Source organism: Panthera onca, chromosome Y (genome assembly GCF_046562875.1).
Source record: "Panthera onca isolate mPanOnc1 chromosome Y, mPanOnc1 haplotype 2, whole genome shotgun sequence".
Taxonomy (NCBI): domain Eukaryota; kingdom Metazoa; phylum Chordata; class Mammalia; order Carnivora; family Felidae; genus Panthera; species Panthera onca.
The window spans coordinates 8,038,832-8,058,199 of record NC_138358.1 but is presented as its reverse complement, the minus strand read 5'-3'; the positions used below and the strand labels follow the sequence as shown (position 1 = coordinate 8,058,199).

Here is a 19,368-nt window from a genome sequence, read left to right as displayed (position 1 = left end):
CTGCCGTTTCCTGTCCTTGTCCTGAGGCTGCCCTAGCTACACTGGGGCCGGGGCCGAGCGTCATGGCCAGCGTGTCGCGGTCCGGACAAAGCGGAGATTCCCGCCGACCCTGGGCCCTGATCGTCCCGGATGCGAAAGGTGGAGAGTCCCGGCCCCGCGGGAATGCAGGGGCGCTGGAGGGCGTGGGCTGGCCGCAGTCCCCAGGTTCAGGGGCGGCAAGCGCCCATCCTGTGCAGGAAGCCCAGGCCGGGTGTGAGATACAGGTGGCAAGCCCAGCGGAGGAATTGGTGCTGATATTGGATGACGGAATGGTGGCGGCTGAGGTGGTGATCGGGGAGGAGGAAGAGGACGGCGAGGCGACCAAGGATGAGGTGGCTGGAGAGGAGAATTCTGAGGAAGCCAAGCCAGAAGCAGAGGACATGCACGAGGAGGAGGAGGTGGAAGTTGAGAGACAGCAGCAGGAGGAGTTTCAGGAGCAAGAGGAGAAGCGCGAGGCAGATGCAGAGGCGGAGGAGGGGCCCCAGCTCTCCCAGCCGCTGCAGCAGCAAGAGCCAGCGCTGCGTCCTGCCTCAGCCCAGGACCCGCTGGCAGCACTGGAGCGTCTTCAGCTGGAGATCAGCGCTGGGAATGCCCAGGATTCCAGGGCCTTATGGCGGCTGAAGCGCAGGATTCTTTGGAGGCAGATTTCTTACCTGGATCACAGAAGGGCCATCATCAAGCACATCCCTGGCTTCTGGGCCCAGGCGGTATCCTTCCTTGTGCTGGTGGGTGATGGCGGGGGCTGTTGTGCAGGAGGGCTGGGCACTGAGAGCAGGGTGCCTCAGGGCGATGGCCCCCAGAGAGGAGAGCTGGGGAATGGTCCCTGGCCCTGGGTTGGTGTGGTCTGGGATCCAGTGTAAGGCCTTGGACAGGGGCGGTTGTTGGGGATGGGGGGACTTGGTGACTGGGTCTGTTTCCTCTAGGTCTCCGCCAACGTTGGCCTGCAGGCTGGTCTCAAATATTACTTGCAGACACGAGCCATGTGTCCCCATGCTACCAGAGCTAGGGTAGCACAAAGCAGCCTTCACTCAGAGCAGATAAGGCAAGGAAATATTTCGCTGCAAAATGGGAGAGTTACGCAGGCCGCACACCCACCTTCATATTCACAGGCTGTGCACGTTTCCTAGCAGTTCCTTCAAAAGAGAGCATTTCAGACACACACTCGTGACCTTTAGTGGAACCACGCCACGCCCCTTTGCCAGACAGTAGGACGACTGAGACCCACTCCGAATGGGGTACAAGCTGCCTCCTCAGACCCTGACACACACACACACACACACACACACACACACACACACACAGAGGATTCTCTCCTGGTATCTCCACCCCTGCTTCCCTCTCTGTCCTCAGGCTCCGGCTCGGTCCCACCCATGTCTTTCTCTCCGGACTGGCCGTGTCACTGTGTCTAATCCTTTTCCCTCCTCGGCCCTCCTCGTCCGTGCTTCTCGATCTCTTTCTCCCTCCCACACCCTCTGCTTGCAGCGTAAGTGTGCAGTCGGGTTCCTGTAAGCCATGTTATTCCATCTGGACTCAGGAGGCTGGTGACAACATAGGTCTTCACGGGAATATGCCAAGAAACCCAGCCGTGAGGAGGGGTCAGAGCACATGCCGACATCACAAGCTATGATGGGCTGCTGGCAGCCCACACAGGTCAGATATAGGAAGGAACTGTGAGGCGTGCAGGCAGTGGAGTCTCTCCCTGCTGTGTGCAGACAGCGTGGGAGGTACAGGAAGCCAACGGACTGCCCAGTGTCGATGGGGTCTGATGCATCTGCAGAGGCTGAGGAGTGTGGGGACTAGTGTTTCCTGGTCTTTCTGCACATGCCGTGATCTAGTCCCTTGCTCTTAGCCTGGGAGGGTTGGAGGGGGGCTGTGTCTGTTTCCACAGCATCTGAAGGCACAGCTCCTTGACACAGCACAGATTCTGAATCACCCCCAGTTGTCGGCCATGATCGGTGCCCAGGACAAAGACGTGCTCAGCTACGTGGTCGACTTGGAGGTGAGACCGGGGAGGCTGTGGCTGGGGGCCGTCCCGTCGGGGGTGGGATTTGGGCAGGAGAGGGTGAGGCAAAGGTGCTCACCCTCACAGCCAGGCAAGTAGCTCAGGACCCCGAGGGAGGACACTTGCCCCCTCCTGTCCCATTGCTCACGGCAGGTGGAAGAAGTGGGCCATCCCAAGTACCGCTGCAGAGTGATGTTTTTCTTTGGGGCCAACCCGTACTTCCGGAACCCAGTGATCATTAAGGAGTATCAGCTGAGCTTTGCTGGTAGGGTGTGGGTCCCATGATGGTGCGGGGCAGGGGGATGAGGAGCATGAATCAGGGGCAGGAGGGAGGGGGAGGGGGAGGGGCAGGTGGGTGGGGAGGAGGCCATCAGCTTGCTCCTCAAATCCTCTCTTCCTGCAGGCTACAGGACATCGCGTTCCACTCCAGTCCAGTGGTTCTGGGATGATGAACGTGGAGCTCCCAGTCGCAGGCATGACCCCACCAGCCTTAACTTGTTCAACTGGCTGTGTGAGCACAGCTGCCCAGGGGCGAACAGGATTGCCGAGGTGGGGCCCCTGAGGCCTTCGTCAGCAGTGGGGATGTGGGTGGCCCCCGGCCAGAGAGGAGAGTGGGCTATGCCCAATGTGGCGCCGGCCTGTGTCCTCTTCCAGATCATCATCGAGGACCTGTGGCCCAATCCCCTGCAGTACTACCTGAGGGAGGAAGGGACCAGAAGACAGTGATCTGACGTGCTCACGTGTCGGTGAGAACCCCAGTATGCGGTGTGTTGACCTGCGTGTTGTATGGGCAAGGGAACGTGGGCCACACATTGGCTTGGAAATGGAAGGTCCGCCGACACAGGGACACAGGTAGCATGGGGAGAGGGTGGGAGGATGACAGGGGACCTGCAGAGACTCAGCTGCAAACACACAGAGGGTCGAAGCCTGCAAACCAGATGCAGTTGTGCTGTGGGCTGGGGCTTTGGAGAGCAACTCGGGAGGAGCAGTGCTTCACCACAAATGCTCCCCGTGGATGTCCGCCCTGTCCCGGGCTTCCCCCTGCTCCTTCAGTCTGGATTTGCCTGCCAGTCTTTGGGTCAGGAGCTGCCGTGTCCCCAGGCGCCACTGTGGTGAGAATCTCGCACTTCCTTCCATGTGCCCCACCACGCCATGTCCTCCCGCACCCCGACAGCCATTCTTAGAACTGGTCCAAGGCCATTGGGGGCTGGAAATGAATCCCTGGGTGAGAAAGCAAGGGGGATCGCAAAAGGGCGAGGCACAAGAGTGACACCATCTGGGATGTATTTGCAAATATCCCGTATCATTCTTGGTGTCTGTTGCGTGGGGGCGCGTGTGTGCGCGTGTACGCAAATGTGTCTGCGTGTGCCCACATGCGTCAGGTGCTCTGCATCTGTGTGGGCGTGAATCGTGCAGAGCTTCTATCTTTGCCCATGCAGAAACAATGGAGGACGCCACCAGTGCTGGAAGAGATGGGTGGATGAGTCTCCTGTCTTCTACGTGCCCCGGAGAGAATTGAGGAAGAGATAACGTGTGGCAGCCTTGAAGAGTTTCCACGATGTTTATGTGGACACATACAGGAAGCTAAAAACCCTTCTGTTTTTGGTGTGTGTGTGTGTGTGTGTGTGTGTGTGTGTATGGGGACCTGAGGAGGGACGATGAGGAAGGGACCTGAGTGTGACTGTCCTGCCGCTGCCCGGGTGATTCTGTGTGTGCGGGAGAGGTGCAGTACTGGGGTGGGGCCGGTGTTGCCATGTGCACAGAGGCCTGCCTTCTTGGGCAGGAAGAGCCTGGAAGGAGGAGGAGGAAGAGACAGACCTGTTATTTGGAGATTTATTGTATAGGCCAGAGCCGAAAGGCAGGGAAGGGGATTGCACAGTGGGACCAAATTGGTCCATTGGGTCCTGGTACAGTGTGGCCAGGACTCGGGGGGTTTCAGCCAGGACCCTTGATCCCAGAGGGGTGCTGTGTCCTTGGTGAGATAGAATCCAGTCAGCAAAGCCTCCAGTCAGGATCAGAGCGAAGACCACATGTCCCCGGACAACTCAGGAGCAGGCAGGCTTCTCATAGTCGATGCCAGTATACCTTGCTGCTGCCTCCCACACCCGGGGCTCCTTTGACCCCGAGCCCTGTCCTCAGACAGTGGCTCAGGATGGGAGATGTGTCAGGGGGAGGGGCAGGTGTGGGTTGTGGGCAGCAGCGAGGCTTATGAGTGGGAATTCATGGAGAGAGTACGCACGAGGGCAGAGATCCAGCGTGAGTTCGTGCGAGTGTGTGTGGGCGTCTGTGGCAAACTGGGCCTGAGATCCGTGGTGGTGCCGGCAGTGTGAGCGTGCATATGTTTGTGCGATTGCGTAGCGGTGTGTCTCTGTCTGTGCAGGAGTGGGTGGTTAGGCCACTGGAGAGACAAGGAGAGACACAGCGGTCTGTGTGAATGAGGTGCTTATGTGGGACGGTCAGGTGCCAGAATACAAGAGTGCAGTCCCTTCCCTCCTGAGTCCTGATGGTAATCGCTGGGATGGGTGCAATCGTTGCTGTGCCAGGGGGCTCAAGTCAGGATGCAAAAGGGAGATTGGTGCAAGGTCAAGAGGGGGGCCGAGGGGAGGAAAGCCTGTGTCCAGTGGCCAGTGGACCACTTGTGAGTAAGTGTGCTTGTGTGTGTGTTAGTGTGTGTCTATGTGGGAGTGAGTGTGTGTGTGTGTGTGTGTGTGTGTGTGTGTGTGTGTGTGTGTTGAGTGGCTCTGGTGGGCCGACAGTAGCAAATACGTAGGGGCTACATGGTGTGCCCAGGCTTTGTGCACAGGGTAGCTAGGGAACCCAACCTGTCAGGCTACGTGGTGTGCAGAGGGCGTAGGTATTTCCCTGGAGGGAGCCGTCTAGCAAAAATCTCTGCTCTTGGCAGACGAGCCATGTTTTGTCACCAGTCAGCTCTTCCTTGGGGCTCTCCTCTCTGCTTCCTGTGCACCAGGCCCAGGGAAAGGGAGGAGCTGGGACCCTAGACCTCAGGTGACTTGAGTCCCCCAGGGGTGCCATAGCAGGGTGGTGTTGGTGATCCATGTGTGGATGGGCAGGTGAGCAGCCTGCCAGCTGCTCTCTGAGGGGACAGTTCCTTGCCAGCAACACCTCTCCCCGCAGCACAAGATCACCACTGTCGCTGCAGCTGGGCTGGGGACATGTCAAGGTGTGTCCCAGAACTGTGTTCCCCTTGCATGTAAGTGGTGCCAGAATGCGCCTCTCAGTCCCTGTGCGGGTGACCCTGATTAGCCTCAGGCTTAGTCGACTCCTGGCCTCATGTAAATGGGGAACTGGGTTCCTTTCTCAGTGTCTCAGCGGTTGCATGTCGACAGAGGATGCTGTGGACATTGTGGTCAGGATTCTGACCGGGCTCCCCCCGCCCTGCCCCAAACCACAGTGGGCAGCACATGGCCCACTGTGTGTGTGCTTTGGGGAGTCTAAAGCCGTACAGCCCCTCCAGTATTCTTCTCAGGTGGTGGAGGGTCAAAGGGGCCTAGGGAGGAACACTGGTCCCAGTCTGCTGCCGGCTGTGCCCACAGGTGTGTGTGCCCAGCTCCTTGACGCTGAAGCTGCAAGGCTTCTGCCCTGCCCCCAAAGCCCCATCCCTAGAATTTGCGTGTGGGCCAGATGGAAGTGAAGTCCCAGTGACCCTGCGGGATCACAGCGGGTGGTCTCGTCTGTGCCTGGTCACCCACCTACCTGCCTTCCCCGCAGCCCGTTGCCCCCATACAGGGCTTTCGGTAAACACGCGGCCACCGTCCAGCATGAGAGGAAAGGCTTGACGGTGTCCCAGTACCGCTGGTCATGTGTTGGCTGCTGCCAGCTGACAGCATGGAGACCCCATGGCCCAGTGGAGGATGTCCGACCTGTCCTACAAGGAACTGGGGACGACTGTACGGATGCATCAGGTCCCATGCAGTAACCTAGGCCTGACTTTATCCGCCTAGGGGGTGATCGAAGAGCCTTGGGGTCCCAGGCCTGGCATATGTGTCGGTGTGCTCCCTCCTGGATGGCGCTGCCTACACAAGGCTGGCTGGTCAGGGGTCGCGTGTGAGGCCCGTTGGGTCCCGGCCTCTAGGTCCGATACTGCCGTAGGTGTTGTTGAAAAGACAGAGCACGATATGACCATCCCTTGGGTGTTGCTGCACCGGGCATCCCGTCGCTGCTCCCAGGTTCCCACTACCGAGTCTCCCCGGGAGGCCTGGGAGGTTGCCAGGCTCCTTTTGCAGGGACACAAAGGCTTGTGAGAGCCCATCCGCAGGGTCCGGTGCTCATTGCGGATGACTTGGGGGCAGTGCGAGATCTATTGCTCCCGTCCTTAAGGAGATTGTGGTAGTCTTAAGGGACAAAGATGTGCCTGGAGAATAGAAGGATGTCCAGAGGAAGCATTGGAGGAGGAAGAGGACGAGGAGGAGTAGGAGGATGAGGAGGAGTTGGAGGAAGAGGATTGGGAGGAGTTAGAGCTGGAAGAGAAGGGTGAATGATTGGGTGCAGGAGAGGGAACAAGTGGAGGAGGAGGATGTCCAGGATGAGGAGGAGCACGAGCCAAAGGAGCAGGAGCAGCTGGGGGAGGATGTTGAGGAGGACGAGAGCAGAGGGAAGAGGGTGGGGAGAAAAGATAGAGCCAGGGCTCCAGAGCATGAGTAGAAGTGTAGGAGCAGAAGGAGGAAGAGCCCGAGGAGGAAGAGGTGGAGGGAGAGGAGGAGCAGGAGGAGTTGGAGGAAGAGGATTGGGTGGGGTTAGAAGAAGAGGAGGAGGAGAAGGAGCAGTGAATGACTGGGTGCAGGAGAAGGACAAATGGAAGAGGATGATGTCCAGCACCAGGAAGAGGCGGATTACGGGCCAGAGGAGCAGGAGCAGCTGGAGGACGGAGTCGACTAGGACGAGAGCAGAGGGAAGAAGAGGTGAAAGGTCAGAGGTAGGGCAGGAAGGGCGGTAGCAGGAGAGGACCTGGAGAAGGAGGAAGAGTCCTAGGAGGAAGAGTTGGAGGAGGAGGAAGAGGTGAAGGACGAGGAGGATCAGATGGAGGAAGAGGACTGGGAGGAGTAGGAGGAGGAGGAAGACGAGTGAATGATCGGGTGCAGGCGAGGGAAGAAGTGGAGGAGGAGGAAGTCCAGGACGAGCAAGAGGAGGAGCACGAGTCGAAGAGCAGTAGTAGCTGGGGAGGAAATTGAGGAGGACGTGAGCGGAGGGAAGAAGAGGAGGAGGAGGAAAGGTAGAGCCAGGGCTGGAAGAGCAGTAGCTGCAGAGGGGGAGCAGAAGGATGAAGAGGCCCGAGGCTAAGACTTCCAGTACTGTGTTGAATAACAGTGGAGGCGGTGGACATTCCTGTCTCGTTCGTGACTTGAGCTGAGAGCTTTTGCTCCTTGAGATGATATTCACGTTGGGTCGTTCATACATGGCTTTATGATCTCGATGTGTGCTCCTTCTATCCCTACTTTCTTGAGGGGTTTTACCAGGAAAGGATGCTGTATTTTGTCCATCACTCTGTCTGCATCGATTGAGAGGATCCTGTGGTTCTCGTCCTTTCTTTTATTGATGTGAGGAATCCCGTTGATTGTTTTGCAGATGTTGAACCAGCCCTGCGTCCCAGGTACAAATCCCACTGGGTCGTGGTGAATAACATTTTCATGTATTGTTGGATCCGAGGGTCTAATATCTTGTTGAGGAGTTTTGCATCCATGTGCATCAGGGAAATTGGCCTATAGTTCTCCTTTTCAGTGGGGTCTCTTTCCGGTTTTGGAATCAAGGTAACGCTGGCTTCATAGAAAGAGCTTGGAAGTTTTCCTTCCATTTCTATTGTGAGAACAGCTTCAAGAGAATAAGTGTTAACTCTTCCTTAAATGTTTGCTGGCACTCCCCTGGAAAGCCATCTGGCCCTGCAGTCTTCTTCCTTCGGCAGGTTTTGGATTACTAATTTGATTTCTTTACTGGTGATGGGTCTGTTCAAATTTTCCTTTTCTTCCTCTTTCAGCTTTGGTAGTGTATATGTTTCTAGGAATTTGTCCATTTCTTCCAGATTGCCCATTGTATTGGCAAATAATTGCTCCTAATATTCTCTTCTTATTGTTTGCCTTTCTGCTGTGTTGGTTGTGATGTCTCCTCTTTCATTCTTGCGTTTCTTTATTTGGGCCCTTTCCTTTTTCTTTTTCATCAAACTGATGACTGGCTTATCAATTTTGTTAATTCCTTCAAAGAAGCAGCTTCTGGGCTCATTGATCTGTTCTCCTATTTTGGTTTGTTTCTTTGTTTGTTTGTTTGTTTGAGGTTGTTTTTGTTTTTGTTTTGTTTGATTTTTGGTTTCAATAGCATTAATTTCCGTTAATCATTGTTATTTTCTGTCTCCTGAATGTTTTGGGTTTCGTATGGTGTTCTTTTTACAGCCTCTTAAGGCGTAAGGTGAGGTTGTGTCTCTGAGATCTTTCTTTCTTCTTTAGGAAGACCTGACTTGCTAGATAGGTCCTCTTATAACCGACCCTGGTGCGTCCCAGAGGTTTTGGGTTGTGGTGTTATCACTGACTTCCATATACATTTTCATTGACTTCCGTATACTTTTTATATTCTCTTTCAACCCTTGCTTAGTCCATTCAATCTTTAGTAGGATGTTCTTCAGTCTCCCAGTATTTGTTACCTTTCCAAATTGTTTCTTGTAGTTGATTTCGAGTCTCTTAGTGTTGTGGTCTGAAAATATGCACGGTGTGACCTCAATCTCTTTGAACTTCCTTAGGGATGACTGTTTTCCCCAGCATATGATCTATAGAGGAGAATATTCCATGAGCACCGGAGAAGAATGTATATTCTGCTGCTTTATTATGAAATGTTCTGAACATATCTGTGAAGCCCATCTTGTCCAGTGTGTCATTCAAAGCCCCCGTTTGCTTGTTGATTTTTCGTTTACATGATCTGTCTGTTGCAGTGAGTGAGTGCATAGAAGTCTCCTCCTATGATGGCATTACTAAGAATGAGGTTCCTTATGTTTGCGTTTAATTGGTTTGTATATTTGGTTGCTCTCAAATACGCCACATAAATGTATCCATTTGCTAGGTCTTCTTGGTGGATAGACCCCTGAATTATGACATCATGCCCTTGTGTATCACTTGACACAGTCTTAAATTAAAGTCTAGATTGTCTGATAGAAGTATGGCTACTTTGGCTTTGTTTTGTTGACGGGTAGCATGACAGATGATTCTCCATCCCCTTCTTTTCACTCTGAAGTTGTTTTCACATCTAAAGTGGGTCTCTGGTAAACAGCATATCGATGGAACTTGTTTTCTCATCCATTCTGTTCCCCTATGTTTTTTGATTGGAGCATTCAGTCCACTGACGTTTAAAGTAGTACTGAAAGACACGATTTTATGGCCATTATCTTGTTTGAAGAGTTGGAGGAAAACATATCTATATATCTTTATATCTATATCTACGTCTCCATCTCCATCTGTATGTGTATGTGTATGTGTATGTGTATGTGTATGTGTATGTGTATGTGTATGTATATGTATATGTATGCGTATGTATTGTATTAACTGTATCTATATATCAATATCTATATCGATATGTATATGTCTATATACATCTATATATATAATTCTATATCTATTTGTATATATAAATATAATTATAAAGATAGATAGATAGATAGATAGATAGATAGATAGATAGATAGATAGATATCAATTTCCCTCTGAGTGTCCCCCCTTAAAATTGCGTGCAGGTGTGATTTAGCGGTCACAAACTCCTTTAAATTTTGTGTATCTGGGAACCTTTTTCCTCTGTTTCTATTTTGAATGACAGCCTTGCTGGATAAAGAATTCTTCACTGTGGATGTTTCTAATTCAGCACTTTGAACGTATCCTACCACTCCTTTCAGGCCTGCCAAGTTTCTCTGGATAGGTCTGCTGCAAACCTGATCTGTCTTCTCTTGTAGTTTAGGGACTTGTTTCCCTTGCTGCCTTCATGATTCTCTTTGCCTGAGTACTTTGTGAGTTTGAATATGATAGGCCTTGCTGAGGGTCAGTTTTTGTTGAATCTGATGGGGTCCTCGGTGCTTCCCGGATTTTGATGGTGTGTCTTTCCCCAGGTTAGCAACATTTCCCACTATGATTTGCTCACATAACCTTTCTACCCCTTTTTCTCTCTCTTCCTCTTCGGGACCCCTATGATTCTGATGTTGTTTTTCGTTCTGCATGAGTCACTGATTTCTCCAATTCTTCAATCGTGCTCTTTTCCTTAATCTCCCTCGATTTTGCTGCTTCCATAGTCTCCTTAAGTTGGTCCTCTGAATCGCTGATTCTCTGTTCTGTCTCATCCATCCTTGACACCGCTGCATCCATCCGTCATTGCAGCTCAGTTATATCATTTTTAATTTCATTCTGGCCAGTTTTTACTGCATTTTGTCTCTGCACAAAGGGACTCTAATCTACATTGGACTGCAGCTAGTATTCTCATAATCGTGCTTCTAAATGCTGCTTCAGACATCTTGCTTGTGTCTGTGTTGGTTGAATCCCTGGCTCTCGTTTCTTCAGGCTCTTTCTTTCTGGGTGAATTCCTTCCCTTTGTCATTTTGAATGGAGAAAAGGAACTCATGAGGTAGAAAATTCAATGAAATATTCAAATTATAAAATGTTAAAAGTAAAAACTTAAAAACACACATGTGAATAATGGAATGAATGATGCTAGATTCTAGGCATGTTTCACGTGGGTGTTGAAAGTGGTTTTGACACAGGAGAGAAAAAAACGTGGGAGTGGAGAAAAATTTAGAAAATACTAATAAAAATATTAAAAAGGGAAATGTTGTGAGAATTTGAAAAATCAATACACTGAAGTAGACTAAAAGGAGAAGATGGGAGTAAAATAGAATCTGTGAATATAGACACAAAAGGAAAGAATAATGTAGAAGAGTATTAAAGAAAGTTAGTAAAATTTCCACCTGCCCAGTCTCCTTCGCCTCTCCGCGCACAAAAGCACCTCCCTTCCCATGCCTCCTCGCTCTCCAAGTTCACTTCTGCATGCCACGTACCTGCTGAATTCGGTGGTTCAGGATATGCAGATTGCTGTGCTAATCCTCCAGTCAGTTTCCTGGGTGGGTAGGATGGTTTAGTGTTGGTCGGGCTGTATCTCATGCACGCGAGACACTTAAGAAGCTTCCATGCTGTCTGCCATCCGGGCTCCTCCCCAAAGAGGTGAGATCTGTAGCACCAGTTCTCCGATATGAGACATCCCACAGGAAAGTTGCGGTCGGTGACAAAGCGGAAAAGGGCATGTACCAAACAGGGAGGTCACCCTGGAGGGGGAGGCAGAGAACCTGCTCCAGACCTGGGAGGGGAGGCAGGGGCTCAAATGCTGGAGCCACGCCCACTGCCCTCCAGCTGATTGTTCCTGAACAGCAGCCAACTGTCTGGGTCTGGCCTGGAGCGCCTTCACCCCAAGGACCCATGGTCAAAAAGTTCACTGCCTCTGCCTCTGCCTCTCCCCCACCTCCACCGCAGCCACAGCCACAGCCACAGCCACAGCCACAGCCACTTCAGTGTCCGAAGGGCCACGGGGCCGTGGGCGTGCTTCCCAAATGCTGGTGGGCTCCAGAAGGAGGCGGCAGGCATTTAAAAACCTTGGGCCTTGACACTCCACCTGCTGGGCCTAGTCTGGAGCCTCATGCCTCAAGTTCCCACTCCTTCTGCCCTATGGCCCTAGCCTGAGGATGGGCTAGGGCCCCAAAGCAAGGGAGTCCTGTTCCGGAAAACGCTGAGATTCCTGACAATACCGGGCCTCCATTCTGCTGGAAGAGGGCGTTCGAGAGTCCAGGAATCGTGGCAACACCCCTGTCTCAGTCCCAGACAATTTCACTCGTTCATACGCACTCACACGCACACGCACGGGCACGGGCACACACACACACTCCCCCTCTGTGGCTGTCTCTAGTGGTGACTTACTCTCCTTCTTCGGCCTCCTTCCATGTCCCTCTGGCCTCTGTCTGTCTCTGAGTCCCTGTGATCATTTTCTTGAGGGAACGCTTCCTCCCTCCCGCACCTCCATCTCTCTTTCTCTGTCTCTGTGCTGTCCTTGCACAGTATCAGTGCATCTGGGTTTCCGTGAGCTGTGCGTGTCCATAGGGACGTAGTAGGCTGCTGATGGCACAGGGCTGCAGGGGAACACACAAAGGAACGCACAAGTACCAGGGGTCAGAGCACATCCAGACCTCCTAAGCCGTGACTGCCTCCAGGCAGCCCACACAAGCTGGGTATACATGTGAACTGAGAAAGGTCAGTCCCTTGGCCCTTGCCCTGTAGGTTGCAGCCAGCTGGGAGGTACTGAAACCCAAGGGACTGCCCAGTGTTGAGAGGGTCTGAAGAAAGGGCAGGAGCCGAGGAGGCAGGGAACCTAGTCGTAGCTGGTGTTTCTCCACATGCCATGTTCCGGTGCCATTGGTACTGGAAGGTTGGTATCAGTTGTGGCTCTCTTTCCTTGGCATCTCAATGCAAGCTTCCGTGACCCAATGGAGGTCCTGAATCTGCCCTAGTTTTCAGCCAGGTTGGGCCCCAGGACAAATGCACGTGCTGTGTGAGGGGGGAAAGCAAGTGTGAGTCGTGAGGAGGAGCTAGCCTCGTGAGTGGGATGTGGCAGAGGGCATGAGTGAGTGCACAGGTCCACTAGAGTGTGTCTGTGAATGTATTGTGGCTGGCGCCTGTGAGTACTTTTGCCTGAGACCTAGCGTTTGTGCTGGCAGCGTGCACGTGTCTGTGTCCACGTGCCGCGTGGCCGTGCATCTTTGTGCCCGAGTGAGTGTGTGTAGGCCGTTGGCAAGCGAAGGAAAGAGACTGGGGGCTTTCCTGACTTGGTGAGTAAGGGGGGGCTCCAGTGCCCAAGTGCAGCGAGTGCAATCCCTTCGCGCCTGGGATCGACACGGAGCTAGCTGATCACCTTTCATGACGGGAGGAAAGCCCGGACTTTGCCTGGGTCCGCTCGTCCTGTGTTGCCTTGGCCAGGGGCAAGTTGGGGTTGGGCCACCCATGGCGCAGTGGAGGAGGACCAAAGTTCCCTGCAAGGAAGTGGGCGTTAGTGGAGGGAGGCAGCAGAGAGCATGAGTAAGTCTGGCCCTGCTCCTGGAGCGGCCTAGGGGATCATCGCAAGGCCTTGTGGTCCCAGCCAGGGTATGTGTCTGGGTGAACATCCTCCTGGATGACCCTGCAGAGACAGGCCTGGCTGGTCTAGAGTCCCTTGCGAAGTTGGGGCCCGGCCCCTGGACCCCAATACTGTGGTAGGTGTTGTTCAAACTGAAAGGCATTGCCTGCTTGTCCCAGACAGTCCCTGCACCTGGGACCCAGATTTGTTCCCACGTTCCTGCCACGGGGTCTCCCGGCGATGCGTGGGAGTTTGACAGGCCCCATTTCTCTGGAGGGAGTGAGTTGCATAGGTCAGGTGCACCAGGGTCTGGGCCTGCTTTCCTGTCTTGCCCACCCGCTACGTCCTCTGCTGAGGGCAGCTTGAGGGCTCACCACTGGACCTGTTCCTCTCCCTTTCTGGGTAAGAGTTTGCCTCTCTGTCGGTCACACTGGCCACCCCCTCTCAGCCCCCTGCCACCTGTTCAGCCTCCCCCCATCCACCTGCGTTTCTATGCATTGCTGTCACCTGAAGCGGTGGTGTGCTGCCTCATATATCACAGCCACCCTGGAGCATTGCTGTACCCCGTTCGTATCCTGACATAGCCCAGCGAGTCTGGAGGAACCTCTTCTGTGTCACGGAAGCAACATGTTGGCCAGAGGGCCCGGCACACGAATTTGGAAATCCTAGAATCCCCCGCCTGCCTGGCAGCCTCCTGGTCCCATAAAGAGGTAGGGGAACACTGCATTCCACCAAAGGGAAAAGGCAATGCATGAGTGTGGTGCCTGGCCAGGCAATGCATCTCGAGCCTCCAATCCTGCAGTGGCTCTGTGTGGTGTGTGTGTGTGTAGCTTATGCTGTCTGACATAGACCGGCAGGGAGTCCACATCACCACTGCCCTGACAGGGAGGGAGACCACATCATCGCCCTCACTGCACACCGTCTGCAGCTTATTGCTTCCCCAAAGTGGTCATGTGGCTTCATGTAGACCCTGGGGCGTGTCCCTCACTTGGGTCCCAACACTGCATCCCCCAACCCCCCGATACCTCTCGGAGACCCTTGAAATCATGCTGCCTGTGGCACAGGGGGACAGTGTTTTGAGCCAGCGCCCACGCTCATGGCAGCCTGCCGCCTAAGTGAGTGGTAAAGGAAATGGGACCAGGATGAACAGACATACGGCCAACGAAGGCCTGGGGAGGGTCCCTGTGAGAAGATGGCCAAGCATTGTGGGAGGAAGGGGACCGCTGTCTGTGGGACAGACACAAGCTCCAGGAATCCCAGGGCCCACGGTCACGGGTCTTTCCTGTGCACTGCCACACACGGGAGCAATGGGCAGCCCGTCATGAGAGGGGGGGTGTGTGCTTGCCAGTGTGTCACTTTCCAGGCAACGGGGACAAACGGCAAGAGCGGCGCGCATGATACGCAGCCTCCCCTAGTGTGGCGTCCTCTCCACGTCACACACCTCTGGTCACCGACCTTCCCTAGCCGGTGCACTGCTAGACTGCTGTCATGACATACATGTCTTCTGGGAGCAAGGATGGACGTAGAGAGTATGCAAAGGAGGCTGAGCAGATGGAAAACCGGGGTGCACAGACAGCAGGCGCACAGCTGACATGCGTCTCCCGGACAGCCAAGGTGATCCGCTGAGTGGATTTGTCGGACTAGGGGCACAATGAACAAAGGTGGCGGTGTAAATGGGCAAAGCGGGGAGGTCCCCCTTTACCCGTGTGTGTAGATAGCCGCGTGCCCAGCGCAGCGTGGAATGCAAAGGTCGCTTTCGCATGGCCAGAAGCCAAACAGGGCACCCAGAGCGCACAGAGGGCCGGCTGCAAGCCCCCCGGAGGAGTTGCACTGCACGGGGCCCAGAGCCTTCCTGCCTATGCAACAGACGCGCCCCAGTTTCCGGGTGACCTAGGGGCGGGACCGCCGAAGCCACGCACGCCACCGTCCCTATGATTGGTCCTGAAGGCAGTGAAGCGGCCTGGGCGTGGCTTGGAGCTCCCTCAGCCTCAAAGCCGCAGGCGCACACCTCTCCCCACAAAGGCCTCCGAGGCAGCATCGGCATAGCGATAGCCACCGCCGAGGCATCCTGGGTACAGCACCATGCGCATGCGCATGCGCATGCGCATGCGCCCCCTCGACCTTTGGGCTCTGGGAGGAAGGGGGAGCGAGTTGCCAGCCATTGCCCTCAGGGCTCCGCTCACTGGGTCTGGGGAGGGGGGCCGTGCTTTCACCTCCCGCTTCGTCGTCGGTAGGAGCCACAGTTGGTGTCTCGGGCCGGGGCCGCATGTTGCGCGACTCGTGTTTCCGAAACACTGGGGATGCCCGGAGGCCCCATGCCGCCTTCGACCGGGAACGGGGCGGTCGAGAGACGAGGGCCCGTGGGGACACTGGGTCTCCGGCAGGGCCGGAGGTGCCGCAGGCCGAAGGCTTGCAGGCCACAAGCGAACAGCCTGTGCAGGAAGGCCAGGCCCGACCCGAGAGGCAGGTGGGCGGCCCCAGCGAGATATCGGTGCCGCTGGTGCATGACATAGTGGCGGTGGAGGCGCTGTGGGGCCTGGCGGAGGAGGAGGTTGAGGTGGCGGCCGCGGAAGAGGACGCGCCTGGGGAAGAGGGGCATGAGCAGAGGAAGAAGGGGGAGGACGAGGAGCAGGAGCCGGGGAAGGAGAAGGTCCAAGTTCACGAGGAGGAGGACCTGAAGGGCGAGGGGGAGCAGCAGGACCAGAAGAGCAGAAGGAGGAGGAGGAGGAGGAAGAGGGGGAGAGGCAGCAGGAGTAAAAGATTAGAAGGAGGAGGAGCAGCAGAAGCCCAAGCAGAAGGAGGAAGAGCGGAAGGAGGAGGAGTTGGCGGAAATGAAAGGGGAGGAGCAGGAGCAGCAGGGTATACAAGCGGGCGCGGCGGCGGCGGCGGCCACGGCGCCGGCCGCGGCGTTGGCGGTGGAGGCATTGGCGGCGGCAGTGGCAGGGGAAGGGGACCAGGAGGAGGAGCAGGAGGAGGAAGGGAAGGCGTGCGAGCCATTAAAGGGAGAGCAGAATTGCAAACGGAGGAGGAAGAGGAGCAGGAGAAGGAAGCGCTGGAGGAGCAGCAGCAGGGCGAGGAGGAGGTGGAGGGCAAGGAGGACAAGGAGGAGCGGGAGGAGGAGGAACAGAAGCCGAGTGAGCAGGAAGGCCGATGGGTGGAAGAAGCCCAGGAGCTGCAGGTGAAGCAGGATAAGAAGGAGCAGGTAGAGTCAGGCCTCCGTCCTTGCCCTTCCCCACTGGAGGCTCTGGAGGCCCTTCAGATAGAGCTACAGCCGGTGAATAAACAAGCCAGGCGGGAGCACGCTCGACTCAAACTCAGGATGTGGCAGAGGCGGCAGCGACATCTGCAGCAGAGAGGTGCCCTTATCCAGGGCATCCGTGGTTTCTGGGCCAAGGCTGTATCCTTCCTGCTGCTGGTGGAGGGTCCAGAGGGGGCTGGGCTTGCGCAAGAGGAAGGAAAGGGAGGTGACATTTAGAGGAACCCAGGACAGGGACTGGAGCTACGCCACGCTCCAGTGGCCGGGAACGTGCAAACGTGATCCCATCCGGTGGTCCTGGCTCTGCAATGAGTGTGGGAGGAGGGCAGTGCCGGGGTGGGGGAGGCATGTGTGCTTTACGTCGCACCTGGCACGGAAACAGCGCTGGGAGAGTGGGGAGTGGCGGTGGAGGTCCAGGCCAGGTCGGGGAAATGACCGAGGGCTTCTTCCCACACAAAGCCGCGTGGGGGCACGTTTCTGGGTCCCGCTAAGCATCTTGCTGCGGGGAAGGCGATGTGAATGCCCACTGGTCGGCGCGAGACCGGATGTGTGCTGTCTGGCTGTGTGGAAGTAAGCGTCCTCAGTGTCCTCACGAGCACACAAAGCTAGGCGTGGTTGCGGGCGTCTGGGCATGCACAGCCTCCTGTGCGTGTCTAGCAGAGCCCTGCGCGATCCTGAGACCCCGTGGGCCTGGACGCAGCCTGCGGGGAGGGCTTGAGACCCTGGGGGAGGACGCCAGTCCCGGGGGGAGGACGCCTGGATGCTGTCCACACTGGTTCTCTGGTTCGAGCTCTCTCACGCCCAGCACCTGAAGGCTCTTTGACCTGCGGCAGTTTGTGAACCACCCTCAGATGTCAGCCCTGATTAGTAAGCCCGATGAAAGCATGCTTCGCCACATGACCAATTTGAAGGTCGGCCTGGGAGTGGGAGGTGGTGTGGGTGGCTGGCTGTGTGGGGAGGGGAGGTGGTGGGGAGAAGTGATGTGTTCCTTCCTCAGGGGAGGGCGGGTCTCCTGGAACAAGATTTCACATTTCTGCCCCACTGTACCACGGCAGGTGGAGGAACACAAGTTTCCCAGGGAATGCCGGAAGATCCTGCTGTTTTTTGGCAAGAACTCCTACTTCCAGAATGAAGTCGTTACGAAGGAGTATGTCCTAGGCCTTGATGGTAAGTGTCCACTGACTGCATGGGCGGCAGTGGGTGGAGGGTTGAATGTGATAAGTTCTCTGGCGCCTTCTCACATACGCGTCTTCCTGCAGGGTATAGGGCGTCTCATTCCAGTCCCATCCAGTGGTACCCAAGGTACAGACAGGAGGCCTACAGACGCAGGCATGACAACAGCAGCCTCAACTTCTTCAACTGGTTCTCTGACCACAGCTTTGCCGGCTCTAGCAGGATTGCTGAGGTGGGGCCCTGTAACAAGGAAGGGAGGTGATTTTCATGGGTTCCCCCACTGCGTGGGATAGCTACCTGAGGCCTGGCCTGTCTCCCCTACCAGATAATCATAGAGGATCTTTGGCCCAACCCCCTGCCGTATTTCAAGATGAAGGAGGCCCCAGGAGAGAGAACTGAGAGGGAAAGAGGTGAGCAGCCAAGGGTGTGGGCACGGAAATGTGTGTCGTGGGGTCCAGGGCACAATTCTCTTCTGCATGGAGGCACCGAGACTCACAGCGGCACAGGAGGTGACCCCAGGTCAAAAGGGCATCAGCCTGAGACAGGGAGTCTTAAGAAGTAACGTGTCCCAGAGGCTTTGCCCCTTTGGGGAGCCTGAAGGTGGGAAGGGGGCTAGACAAAAAGAATGAGCAAAGCGGGACAACCAAAGCTGGCTCATCACATAGCACGGTGACAACTGTCATTCCCGGACCATGAACCCCACCCTCAGGCCTCCTACCACCATCCCACATGTTGTCTGGCTTCTGGATCCCCTTGTCAGCTTTGGCACAGCTTATCACACCCTCCCATCCTACTTTCCGTTTGGAAACATTCAAGCAACCTTACTCAGGGCCAAGATAAGACTCTCACCTGTCCTGTGTGTGTGTGTGTGTGTGTGTGTGTGTCTGTCTGTCTGTGTGTACCCATATATCCCAGGGATATGCACGATCTTGAGAAGAGTATGAAGGAGCGTCGCACTACATCGACCCCAGTGGAAACCCTTCCGATGCTCACCGATGGTCCACAAGATTCTCCTGGCCATGAAATAAGGACAAGGGTGGTGGTGACACGTGGCGCAGGGCGGGGGTCCAATACATTGGAAGAAATATAGAATGGGAGATAAACAGCATGAAGTGTTTGTGTGTGTCTTCCTCTCAGGTTCGCCCTGGGGCGTGTCCATGTATACATGCGGCTGTCCAGAGGTGTAAGTGTTCTGTGCCTGCACATTGGAGTTCCAAGGAAGGGCGGGACGTAGGACATTGTCCGTAGGGATGGGTCACACATTGGGATTGCATGTGAGGTCAGTAAGATTGAAGCAATGGGGACTTGGGTGAGGGAGGCCAGGGCACAAACCTGAGAGAAAGGCCAGTGCCCAGGTTCATAGCTTTCCTGTGAAAATGAGGAAATTCAAGGAAACGGAGAGGCCAGCACAGGCCAGGGATGTCCAATATTCAGGGTTTGGGCATGTCCATGATGGTGCCCCCAGAATCCCGCATGGGGACACCCTCAGTCATGTTGACTGAACCGCCACACAGGGAGGAATTCCCAGGGTTGATTACCCTCTGGTTTTCAGACGTCTACCAATGCAGACTGTCTTGTGGACAAGGTCAGGATCTCAGGACCAGCCACACACATTTGAGGGATTGTGAGCAGGTTGTAAGATTGGTGTCCAGGGGAAGGAACCGAGGGACCAGAGGCAGAGTGGGTGGGTAAGACCGATGAAGTTCTGCTTCAGGCAGAGTTGACAGGGACAACATACACACTGCAGAGAAAACAGCCCACTACAGTC

The 19,368-nt window shown here is 55.2% G+C and overlaps 2 protein-coding genes across 2 annotated transcripts; both read left to right on the top strand.

Annotated features, from left to right (window-relative positions):
* Window positions 1-62: 62 nt before the first annotated feature.
* LOC145715016 (uncharacterized) lies at window positions 63-808 on the top strand. Its single transcript, XM_081794603.1, has 2 exons — window positions 63-760; window positions 793-808. The coding sequence occupies exons 1-2, from the start codon at window positions 63-65 to the stop codon at window positions 806-808; spliced, it is 714 nt and encodes a 237-aa protein (XP_081650729.1).
* Window positions 809-15,437: 14,629 nt separating this feature from the next.
* LOC145715015 (testis-specific Y-encoded protein 1-like) lies at window positions 15,438-17,862 on the top strand. The gene is made up of 5 exons (XM_081794602.1): window positions 15,438-15,728; window positions 16,200-16,568; window positions 17,261-17,338; window positions 17,483-17,594; window positions 17,687-17,862. Exons 1-5 carry the CDS (start codon window positions 15,438-15,440, stop codon window positions 17,860-17,862), a joined length of 1,026 nt encoding a protein of 341 aa, XP_081650728.1.
* The last annotated feature ends 1,506 nt before the right edge of the window (window positions 17,863-19,368 follow it).

Excerpts from the sequence above, each read along its gene's own strand:
- LOC145715015 (XM_081794602.1), top strand. The coding sequence starts at position 15,438 with ATGTTGCGCGACTCGTGTTTCCGAAACACTGGGGATGCCCGGAGGCCC. Across the intron at positions 15,729-16,199 it reads TGGCGGAGGAGGAGGTTGAG|GAAGAGGAGCAGGAGAAGGA; the intron begins GTGGCGGCCGCG and ends CAAACGGAGGAG. Across the intron at positions 16,569-17,260 it reads GTGGTTTCTGGGCCAAGGCT|TTTGTGAACCACCCTCAGAT; the intron begins GTATCCTTCCTG and ends GACCTGCGGCAG.
- LOC145715016 (XM_081794603.1), top strand. The coding sequence starts at position 63 with ATGGCCAGCGTGTCGCGGTCCGGACAAAGCGGAGATTCCCGCCGACCC.